Below are 12,222 nucleotides of genomic sequence, written 5' to 3'. Positions count from 1 at the left end.
AGATGACATGCCTTGGCTCAAAGTGGCCTTCATTTAATGAAATCCAGTTGTTAGAGAGTTCACTTCCTGTCTTTCAGAATAACTTTAAAACACGTCAGTTTGTGATCACACTTTTATATCTGGGCAGCTGAAAGTCACCCTGCGATATTTGTATCACGTACCGGCATTTGCAAGCGTTCACCTTTTAATAAAAAATGCCATGTGATGTAATGAAGTTTTATTTCTAGAGAAAATGAGAGCAGTGAGCAGTGAAGCTTCAAACAGAATGACTAGTTTCTGCTTTTTATTTGAAGTAGTAGCAAAGAAAATGAAGGACCAAGTTACATATGAATGTTTTTCTGGGACGGGAAGAGAGATGAGAAGCCTCCGAGGGTTTGATACAGTTTTCTTTCTTCTTTTGTCATGCAGGATGAATCAATGAGACACATTTCCGAGGGCTGCCCTGGCGTCCTGTATCTGAATCTGTCCAACACAGCGATCACCAACAGGACGATGCGACTCCTGCCCAGGTAATGCTGTGGCTGTTAGACCGAAATGTGGTCTCACGTGTGACTTCAGGCTCCTCGTCCTCTGACTGGCACCGGGTGTATTATTCGTGTCCCACTGAAATACTGAGTACTAGACTTTGGCTTGTTTTGGTTGGCTTCCGAGATAGTCCCCCATAATCAGCACCCAGCCACGGCGGTATGATGAGGGAGCAGCTGCTTTCCGGTCCCCGAGCCTGTGTACGTGCTGTCCTTCCTGAGCAGGCATGGCTGACCACTGGCCTTCTGTCTCAGCCTGTGACTTTGCCACTTTTGTAGCAGCATACCCAGTGGCTTGAGACAGACCTTCCTGACTTTCTCCTTCCCTTCCTGGGCTCTGGAGCCTGACCCCCAACTTCCTTTCTAGTGTCTGAGATCTCTCTGTAACAGAACTCCAATGTGCCTGCTCTCCAGACTGTTGTCCCTGTTCCAGGCACTCCGCGTCCCCTCCAGCGAGCTTGCTCTGCTGAGCTTTGACTGGAGGGTGGCGGCTGCTCTACTTAGCCAGGCGTCTCTGGCGAGGCACTGGAAGCGCATCTCCGGCAGGGTCTTCAGTTTGCGCACAGTTTTCTTATCCGCTTGTTCTCTGTGCTTCCTGTGGGAAGACTAACCAGGTACTGTATCTGGTCCTAGGGAGATGTTCAGATGTGTCGTTGGGAGGACACCCCGCAAACCGTTGTGAAAGACTAAATGCTTTCTTGAAACTATATCTTTTTGAAATCCTTTGAAAACGGACAACAAGACATTTGGAAAACTTAAACAGAAAAAGATTCTTGGTGACAATTTCCTTTCTTCTTGCTCTGTCTTCCATGAGTGGGCAAGCCTCAGGCATTGGCACCGCACTTCCGTTTCAGTCAGTTAGCAAACCCTTCCTTTCGGAACTCCTCCAGACACTAACATACAGGGGCTCATCACCCACCAGGCACTTAGCCGTCTTTCACTTCTTATTCCTGTGTTTTTAAAACCTAGGCATATAATCAATTTAGAATTGATTTTAGTGATGAAAGAAGCAATCAGTCAAACTGGAGGTCAAAAAAGTGTGACCTGTGTGGTCTAGATCTTGTTTCTGTGTGGCCCACCAGCCACGGTTGACATTCTCCGTCGGTAATAGCTTATCATCCAACAGGCAATAAGTACTTAAAACACACTCGTTCTTAGTATGTCTATGCACAACTTTGCCCATATCTCTGGGGTTTTCATAGCCACTGCACCCCGCCTAGCTGCTGCTCCGCGACTCATCCCCAGGAGCTTAGAAGGGGCTGACGTGTTTGCCATTTTCCAACTCAGACTGGAATTATTGTTTTGGCAATTGTTTAGACTCACACTGATGGAAAAGGCAATTTATAAAGCAGATCAAACTTAAAAGTTTGTCTTGCCTGCAGTCAGCATGTTTTAACTAGCACAGAAATTGAGGCATTTTTTTTCTTTCAATCCCTTAAAATGACCTGATTCAGCAACAAAACCACTGGTGCTGTTGACAGGCGTGTGCATTCTGGTCATGCATTCTCAGCTCACCTAACCCTTCTGTGATGTAATGCTGGGGAAAATGAATATAATGTAACTCGTGGAGCTGTACTCATGTCTCAGCGGCAGTGCTCAGGTGGTGGGCCACCTCTAAAAATTTAGCAAAAGTCAATGTAAGTATTGTGTAAGAACCAGCTGGCTACATGGAATTGACTATGGCTAATATTGTATGGTTTATTAGTGTTTATAAACCATATGGCACCTAACCTTTGTAGCTATAAAGTACTAAGATAAAAAGTTTTTTACAGTACACATTTACATGTGGTTTTGGAGAAATAGTTAGGTATTTATCACTATATTCATAATTAAAGATAAAAGAATGATTTATATGTAACCATCGTCTTAGGAACAGAGTGTTTTTACATTTTCAAAGTTCATAAATCTCTTAGTAAAATCTTGTTTGGTCAGAAAAACGTTCTGATAGATATGTTTTTAGTTGTCATCATTAGTAGTGGCCTTTTGGACTCTGATTTCCATACACTTTATGTACTAAATGGTCCTTTTCAGGTTGGAACATGAGATATAAGTATCTTTTTAAAAGTTTTCTTTTAGAAATGACAAAAACAGAGATAGATAATTATTTCTAAATAAGAATTTGTGGAATAGTGTACCAGACTTGTTAAATATTATTTCCTCTTTCAAACAAGTAGTCTTTTTATTTTATTTTATTTTTGACCCAATACTTGGAGAAGAATTCTTTGTTTAAAGTGCTTGATGCCTCCATTTTAAACTTGTGTCTTTAATTGTAGAAGAAATATGGGTTGGATTATTTCTGCTTTTTGGAATTCAGATTTCTTCAAGGACTAGTCTGTAATTAGTTTCAGCATAGCCATGAGTGTCTAAAGGACTAGTCTGTAATTAGTTTCAGCATAGCCATGAGTGTCTAAAGGACTAGTCTGTAATTAGTTTCAGCATAGCCATGAGTGTCTAAAGGACTAGTCTGTAATTAGTTTCAGCATAGCCATGAGTGTCTAAAGGACTAGTCTGTAATTAGTTTCAGCATAGCCATGAGTGTCTAAAGGGAAGAGCATTTGTTGAAGAGAACAGACTTCTGTGTGTAAATGTATGTGTATGCATAGGTGAGCTTGACATGTCATAATATAATAGTGATATGTTAGTCACTGATTAATCAAGCTTATAGTTTATTTTATGTATTAAGATAAGTATCATGCTTTATCATGGATTATAGCATTTTTTTCCACATAAAATAATATTCTTCTTCCTGGTTAATGTTTCTTCGTGATTTGTGTTATTTTTCGACACAAGCCTTCCCTGCTTGGCCTAGGCTGTCCTCAAACTTGCAATCCTCCTGCCTCAGCCTTCTGAGTGTTGTGATTACAGGCCCTATATACCTACTGAGCTGAATCTTTTAAAATCCGCTGCTAGCGTCCTTCCCTTTGCTTTCCTGTATTTCTGCTTCCTGTGGAATAACTTTAGGAGCCCCTGTCTCTTAAGCCTTTGTGCTGCTGGGTTTCAGTTGTGTTTTATGTGTAGCATGTAGCTAGCTTCTATTTTATTTTTGGCTTTTCAAGACAAGGCTTCTTTGTGTAGCCTGGCTGTCCTGCAGCCCGCACTGTAGGCTAGACTAGCCTTGAGCTCAGATCTGCCTCCATCTGCCTCCCTAGTGCTGGGATGAGGGTGTGAGCCACTGTCGGGCTGCTAGCTGTTTTAGTTCCCTTTCTCTCTCTCCTCCCCTTTACACACATCTTACTGGAAAGCCTATGGAGGCTCAGAACTCACTGTGTAGCTCAGACTGGCTTGAACCTGTGGTCATCCTCCTGTCTCAGCCTTCCATATGCAGGAATTACAAATGTGAGCCCCATAGCTGACTCTGTCCTCTACTTTTCAATTTTAAACATTCTTGCTGGCAATATGTTCAGCTGCTCCTTCCCTACTGGGCCAGTTAGTAGATTGGCCTGGCTATGAGTTGAAAGCTGTTTGGGAATATTTAGTTTACAAATGAGTGTATAATTTAGTGGGAAAGATAGAAAAGTTGAGTTCTTTCCATTCAGTGAATATTCAGACTGAAGTTTACTTGATGCTTATGATTTTTGTCTTATGAAAAAACATGCAGTAACTTATCTATTATAAAAATACATTTCATAATGATTGTCTATTTTTGTTGTGTTTTCCATTGTTCAGAATATGCTTGGGTATGCAAAACTCTTCTTTAAACTGCAAATAACCAGAGAAGTGCTGGCTGTTGCTGCCGGTCACTCCTCTTCATTTCGTTCCAAAGAAATCAGTTGCCAGAGAAAAGAACAAAATGATGGTTGCCCTTAATGGCAGCATTGATTTGCCAGATTTATTTGAGTATTTTTCCTCCCTTCTTTGGAAGTTAGTTTTCTAGAGTTAAACCTAGGGCTGCCCACAGCTCCTTCTCACTATTATTTGTGGGTTTCATGGGGGGGGGTGCCGCCACATGTGTGGGGAGGGTTGGGGCAGCTCGAGGGACTCAGTTTCCACCAAGTGACTCGTCAGGCTAGAACTCGGGTCCTCAGTCTTTGCCCACAGAAAATACCTTTACCTGTTGATCTGACCCGCAGACCCAGCCCTTACTCCAGGAACAGCTTGGCCTCACACTCTTTCTTGTTACCATGGTCTCTGCCGTCCTCTGCCATTCCTCTTGGCCCTACATCTTGCCTGGTCTGCCTCTGGTCTCCCTTTCTCCAATCTGCTCAGACTCAGGCTGCAGGAAGAGTCGTCCTACAACAGTCCTGTCTGGTCTAGACTTTTCCCTGCTGTTTCTGACGTCGCCATCTACTGTCCCTGATGTCATCTACTGTCCCTGACGTCATCATCTACCGTCCCTGATGTCATCTACTGTCCCTGACGTCACCATCTACTGTTCCTGACATCATCATCTACTGACCATGACATCATCATCTACTGTCCCTGACGTCATCATCTACTGTCCCTGACGTCACATCTACTGTCCCTGACGTCATCATCTACCGCCCCTGACGTCATCATCTACTGACCATGACATCATCATCTACTGTCCCTGATGTCACCATCTACTGTCCCTGACGTCACCATCTACTGTCCCTGACGTCACCATCTACTGTCCCTGATGTCATCATCTACCGCCCCTGTCATCATCTACTGTCCCTGATGTCATCTGCCGTCCCTGACATCATATTCCATCCCTGACATCATCTTCCATCCCTGACGTCATCATCTACTGTCCCTGACGTCATCTAGTTGACCACACCTGTATGGATTGTCCAAGCGAAGCCCTGAGCCCCGGCCTTCTCCTTCTTCTGCTTGTCTTCCTTGCAGTGGGGAAGCCCTTCCTTTCCTGCCTAATTCTTGGCCTCTTTAAGGGGTGGCATCCCAGAAGACCAGTGGGTTCTCCTTTCCCTGCTCCCCAGTGGCCACACACTTATTTACCCTGTGGTGATAGCTACAATGCACAACTGGAACAAAACTGTTAGGTTTTTGCTTTTTAGAAGGTGTGTGTGTTGTTATGGTTGCTCAGGCTGACCTCAGCCTCCCAGACAGCAGGCACTGCAGGGCCACATTACTGTGTATGGCGTGGGCTTTGTCTATTAGTGGGTCCTTCTGTGCTGCCGTGAATGGTGTGTGTTCATTTCATTTAGATTAATTGCCCCCCTTTGACTTTCATTTTCCTTATATCCCAGGGTTATCTGTTATGCCGTCTTGCCAATGTCCCTCAACGAGGCATGGCCTCGGCAAGCTGCCGTGCTCCCTGGACACCTCACGCTCACTCTCATTATGAGGCCACATTTTCCATTTAGATTTTCTAGAGAATTCTGCTCCTTGAAGTCAAAGAATCTACCTGCAAATTCGCTTCTTCCTAGACTAGGCCTTGTCTTGGTGGTTTTGATAGAAATACATAGATAGAAATTTCCATTTGAATATATGGCATTTTACTCTTTCTAACAGACTCCCTCTGGTGATGAAAATGAAACATAAAATCCTTCAGTTCTTCAGTGGAAATGAAGTAAAAAGAAAGAACAAAAAACAATTTCTGTATTTTCATAAAGATTACACTAGTAGCAGAAAATAAAAAGGAAACCCATACCCGCAATAAAATAAGTTATCAAATAATTAGGAAAAGAGAAAACACACCATACATGGTCTTTCTCAAATCAGAAATGGAATTATCAGGGCCCTGTGCTGAGAGGCTGTGAGCCTGGCCTTTGTCTGAAAGAGAAACATTTCTTTACGCAGCTCCAAATGAAGATCAGTGATGAAGCAATCTGCCACGCTTTCCCTGTAGCCAGCACGTCTCCACACTCTCACAGCTGTCTGTCTGCAGCTCTGAGATCCCTAGAGGGGCACAGGGCCGCTAGGATGCCCTTTGCACTTCTGTCCCTCAGTTGCCACTTTGAAGGGAAGCTGGCTAGAGACCTTCAGCCTGGGAGCCATGGAGCCATTTAGTCCAACAACTTCCTTGTCCTCAGCAGAGGCTCTTAACTTTCAGCCAGCGACTCCTGCCCCAAGGGAAAGCCATCAGGTGTCTATGAGGTTGTGTATGTCTAATCTGTGTGTGCATGCACACACAGCATGTGCGTGCAGAGCCTAGCGGCGACTGATGTACTGAACTGAGTTACAGACACTTGTGAGCCACCTGACACGATGCTGGGAACTGACCTCCAGTTTGCTGGAGGAACAGCGAGTGTTCTTAACCACTGAACCATCTCTCCAGCCCTTGTTTCTGGTTTTGATGGTGTGAGAATCCTCTCTGCTTTAACTGAAATCCAGGGGAACACAAGAGATGGCTCAGGGATGAAGACACTGCCCTCCCTACCACCTGAGTTCAATGCCGGGGATCAACGTGGAGAAAGAACCAGCTCCCCAAAGATGTCCTCTGACCTCCACTTGAGTGCTGAGAAACATACACACACACACACACACACACACACACACACAGTAAATTCTTTAATGCTAAAAGGCTCTATAGACCTTATAGATTACCAAAACTGTAAAAATAGTCAAGTAAGTCTCTTAATTAATTCTCATTTTTGATATTTACTAACTGATCATATAGGTTTAAAGAGGTAGAATGATAGGTAATATATATATGGATATACATATATTATATGAAAGAATTTAAAGCATATTTTCTTAAAGTCATATATATATATTTGTTCAGGTAAGATACAGGCCTCATGACATTCTCCAAACTCTTGTCAGATGAGCACTGTTGTGGAATAATCTTGGTATGAAGATGTATCACTCAGATTGGTTTAATAAAAAGCTAAAAACAAGCCTAAGCTTTCTGCCAATCCTTCATGGTTACTAATAAGTCTCTGTGTCGTGGTTTGGAAACCGAGAGAGACTCGCTATAGAGCATCCACTCTTAAATGAAAAAGTGATGGACGGTCTCCATAGAAACGTGAAAGTGTTGGCCTGGGATGCTGGCTTAGTTGATAAAAGCTTGCTCTGCAAGCCTGAGACCTGAGTTTGACCTGCTAGAAACTATGTCAAGAGAAAAAAGCCGGTGGTCCTTGAGTTTGTGATCCCAGCACTAGGGAGTGAGAGAGAGAGAGAGACACAGAGTCCCTGGGAGTGCTGCCCAGTTGGCTAGTGTGCTTGGCAATAAGAGATCCTGTCTCAAAATACAAGGTGGACATCATCTTAGGAATAATAGTGGAGATTGTCCTTTGGTATGTGTTGGTGCTGGCATGTGTGTAAGTGAGTACACACACACACAGACATACATGCACCCCCCCCTACACACAAATACTGACATACACACACAGGCATGCACACACACAAATACTGACATACACACACAGTCGGTAGAGTATGAGACTCTTAATCTCAGGATCATGGGTTTGAGCTCCACGTTGGGCACCATTTGTAGAAGGAGCTGTGGGCAGGCTTGCTTTTCGTCCTGCCTGGCTCTCGTATGGCTAGCTTAGCCCCGGAAATAACAACACGCAAACTGTATTCATTTAAACACTACCTGGCCCATTAGCTCTATCTAGCCTCTTACTAGCTAATTCTCACGTCTTGATTAACCCATTTCTACTAATGTGCGTAGCACCACGAGGTGGTGGCTTACCGGGAAAGATTCAGCACGTCTGACCTGGTGGCTGGCTCCATTGCATCTGACCTCACTTCCCTTCTTTCCAGCATTCTATTTTGTCTACTCCACCCACCTATGTTCTGACCTATCAGGCCAAGTAGTTTCTTTATTAATTAACCAATGAAAGCAACAGATAGACATATGACCTTCCCACATCACACAGGCATGCACACACACAGGCAAATACTGACATATACACACAGGCATGCACACACACAAATACTGATATACACACAGGCATGCACACACACAGATACTGACATACACACAGGCATACACACACACACACAAATACTGACATATACACACAGGCATGCACACACACAAATACTGACATATACACACAGGCTGTGCACACACACAAATACTGATATACACACAGGCATGCACACACACAGATACTGACATACACACAGGCATGCACACACACAGATACTGACATACACATAGGCATGCACACACACAAATACATACACACAGAGGCATGTGTGCTTGCACAAACACACGCAGACATGCATGAATAAACACATACATGCAGTAAATTAAAAGAGCAGTATATTGTTATTTTGGAAGTAGTAGTAGCAGTAACAAGGCACAAATTCTCAAAGTCTGTTGTGCTCCTTTTTTTCCCCAGTGGTCAGAAATAACCCCCTTGATGATACTGTCTGATCTGAACACTCACTTGCTTTTCACACTTCTCAACGGCAACAGCAGATGGGATCAAGTCCACATGACAGATAGGAAAACTGAGGGTCAGGAAAGCTATAAGCCCCATAGTTTTCTAATAGGTTCCAAAGAGCACTCCTAAATAACAGATGCTCTCCTTTTCCTTTCCTGCCACAGGATAGGGAAGCTGCAGTGAGCATCAAGGCTACAAATTCTCGTCTGTTTTCCATGGTGCTGTGCGGCCTGTCTCACAGCTCCTGTCTCCACTTTAGAGAACCCTTAGGACTGAAATCTCCAGCTCTGCTCAAGGAGAGAAAGGGACGGGGAGGGGGCGTGTCTTTGGATGTTAGAGAGTCTCTCTTTCCAGGTCCAGCCCACTGCCACTGTGGTCCAAAGGCTTCCTTGGCTCTTCTGTGGAATCTCATGCACACAGCCGTTCCCAGAGGGGAACGTATGTTCTCAATCAGTAATCCACCACGGAATAGAAGCATTAAATCATATGGGCTTGGTTTTCAAGTTTTGGACTAAATCTAACTTAGAGGCAGTGCTTGCCCATCTCATCTCCTGTTTATGTGAAGACAGACGTGATCTGCAGGCTTTATAGGAGGCAGGGGCATTTTCTCCCCACTCCCAGCATCCTCATTGCCGCCAAGCAATTGCAGATTCCAAACTGAGAGTTGGTAATTATAAGAGCAGGCAACGAGAGTCCTTGTGTTGTTGAAGAATGCCATGCTTTGGAGGGCTTGGAGGCTCGACCACAACATGCCCTCAAAACCCTGGTCTGTACATGGCAGCACAGACCCGTCCTAACTCTCCCCTTTTCTTCTGGAAGCTCTCATTTTGGTCATGGTGGCAATGACATATTTCCTTTGTTTCAACTCGAGTGAGACTGGCAGCCTCCTGTGTAATTTTTATTCTTCTCAAGTGCTGCCCACTTAGTTGCTCATGTTCTCAACCCACGCTTAAGCCCTGGATGTGTATCAGCCTTGATTATCTTTAATTATCATAAGGAAACCATTACAAAATTGTGCATGTCGAAATCTCTGGTTTTTTAATCATTTTCTTATCAGACTCATTTTAGGAGCCTTCTTTCCATCCCAAATCCTCAGCACGCTGGAACAGTTAATTTCCATTATATATTTATAAGAAGTTTATCTTTCTCAACTTTTTGCAAATTAGTTTGGCAAAAGTAATAGTGAAAAACAAGAAGGTAAACTCTAACTTGGATTTCAGCAACAATCTAACTTTCAAACAATGTGCATGCAAGGCTCCTCCTACCCCCAGACAAAGTCTTATTCCATTAAAAGTTCCTTAAAAACCTACCCAGATATTCTTTCTTTTCCTTTGAAATGCAACTTTGCACGGTCTGCTCTGGTCCTAAATTCTTCACTTCATAGGCAGAGGCAGCGATTGTTACTGTGCTGACCGTTTGCAAAGAGGGGGCAGGAGGAGCCACAGCTTTAGTTCTTTGTCACAGTGGCTCGGGAAAGATGGGAGAAAAGCTGAAGTCTTCGCTTTTCCTTCCTCCCTTCTCTGCCCCACACTCCAGGTACTTCCACAACTTACAGAATCTCAGCCTGGCGTATTGCCGAAAGTTCACGGACAAAGGCTTACAGTACCTGAACTTGGGGAACGGCTGCCACAAGCTCATCTATCTGGACCTTTCCGGCTGCACCCAGGTTTGCCTCCCAGTCTCAGGCTTCTCTGCCTGGCCGCGGGCGAGGACGTCCTCCCGAGAGCCAGCTGCATCCAGCCCTCGTGCTGCACGCTGCACTAATGCCGTGCACAGAGCCCAGCACGCTCTGCTGAGGTTTTAAATTACACGACCACAGCTGCTTACATTTTCTCCCGGGTTGCTACTATAGGCGCCTGGCTCCTGTCCACAGGCGCGTCACATCAACAAACAGGCAGAGCGCATGGGATGATGACACAGACCACTTCTGAGCTCAGGAAGAGCCAAAGCCTCCACAGAGCTAAGAGCAGCGGGGTGGGGACCGTAGGATTCCGGATAAGTCGGGTCCCCGTGGGCTTGGCTAGGGGTGAAATACTACAAGTCCCACGACAGTGGCTGCAAATGTTTAAAGCTGCGTTGTGCTCAGGTCTATATGGAAAATGCTTTAAGATGAAGGAATTGGGATTAGGGAAGTTGGGCAGGAAGCCAGGTAAAGCTGCAGACACTGGGCATGGCCCGCAGCATTTACCGCCTTTTCTGTAGTTTCTCCTGCTACCCATAGTTTCCATGGATTCAAGCTATACTTTAACTGATTTCCTTCCATGTCTCTGTGCACGTTTAGATCCTGATGTCTTACTGTGTTCTTTGTAACACAACCTGGTGAGAGCTAGCTGAAATGAATGTCTAGCCACAGCTCACTGTAGTTACCATTTATTGGCTTGTTTTGTATAAGATGAGACTCACGCCCCACGCAGCGGCTCTCTTGTGCAGGTTTTGTGCCTGCCCACTTCCCACAGTTCTAGGTGGCCAGATAAATTGACCAGTGCATCTGACAGAAGCCTACGGCGCAGGTCAGCTTAGGAGCACCTGGAGGCGGGAGCTATGGGGCAGCCGATGGATAGGATTCTCACATAGATGCGCTGTCGCCTGAGCGCGGTTTCCCAGTGTTCTAGGCGGGAGAGGGAAGGAGCGAGGCCTCGGCTAAGGTTGAAATGTGTAGAACTTTCTGGAAACTGGCCTGCAATGTGCTTCAGCCCTGACCAGGCCTTAAGATGGAGGAACCTTTTCTTCCTCAGTCTGGCTACACCTCAGATAGCTTCTTGACCCTGGACCTCTCGTGTCTCTTTTTTTAGAGCGTTTATTCAGAAGACCTGGAACTGTAGGAACTGTACATCCTTTCTCTTCCTCCTGTGAGATGAAAGCTTTGAAAATATCTTTGTGATGGTTTTACAGCCTCGGACTGTGATGTGGGAGTGTCATATATCAATCTGTTGATTTCATTGGTTAAGCAATAAAGAAACTCTTTGGCCCTGATAGGTTAAAACATAGGTGGGAGGAGTAAACAGAATAGGATGCTGGGAGGAAGAGGAAGTGAGGTCAGACTCTGCTCTGCTCCCGGAGAGACCCGACAGCTCTGCTCTCTGGAGCAGGGACGCCAGGCTCCGTTCTCGCAGGCAGCTCCGACCCAGGATGGACGGAGGCTAGAATCTTCCTGGTAAGCGCACTTTGGGGCGCTTACACACATTATTAGAAATGGGCTAAATTAATATGTGAGAATTAGCCTAGAAGAGGCTAGATAGAAATGGGCCAAGCAGTCTTTAAATGAATACAGTTTGTGTGTTGTTATTTTGGGCATAAGCTAGCAGGCGGCTGGGGTGTTGGGGACACAGCCCCCGCCACCGCTCCAATTTCAACAGGACTGTCTTCCTCCAGGATCTGGGTGCTGTCTCTTTGACGTAATCACATCAAAGAATCAGAGAAGATAGTGTCTCATC

At 45.0% G+C, this 12,222-nt stretch overlaps 2 protein-coding genes across 4 annotated transcripts in view; one reads left to right on the top strand and one right to left on the bottom strand.

Moving 5' to 3' along the window:
• Lrrc17 (leucine rich repeat containing 17) overlaps positions 1–10,687 on the bottom strand; it is a 51,281-nt gene extending 40,594 nt beyond the window's left edge. The window contains exon 1 of one of the 3 annotated variants that reach the window (XM_050139736.1): positions 10,395–10,687. The gene's annotated coding sequence lies outside the window, so the exon portion shown is untranslated. Of the gene's footprint in view, positions 1–10,098; positions 10,240–10,394 lie in introns of those variants that run through there. The other 2 variants (XM_050139732.1, XM_050139733.1) reach the window with 2 other exon arrangements.
• The window catches only part of Fbxl13 (F-box and leucine rich repeat protein 13), a 159,401-nt gene that overhangs the window by 85,341 nt on the left and 61,838 nt on the right, over positions 1–12,222 (top strand). Inside the window, exons 11-12 of the mRNA XM_050139741.1 lie at positions 409–509; positions 10,325–10,454. Coding sequence (XP_049995698.1) covers positions 409–509; positions 10,325–10,454 — 231 coding nt within the window. The remainder of the gene's footprint in view (positions 1–408; positions 510–10,324; positions 10,455–12,222) is intronic.

Source organism: Alexandromys fortis, unplaced genomic scaffold (assembly GCF_014885135.2).
Source record: "Alexandromys fortis isolate MF-2015 unplaced genomic scaffold, M_Fortis_MF-2015_v1.1 scaffold_38, whole genome shotgun sequence".
In the NCBI taxonomy this organism is placed as follows: domain Eukaryota; kingdom Metazoa; phylum Chordata; class Mammalia; order Rodentia; family Cricetidae; genus Alexandromys; species Alexandromys fortis.
The sequence above is the reverse complement of the archived record's forward strand: the minus strand, read 5'-3'. Positions and strand labels throughout refer to the sequence as shown.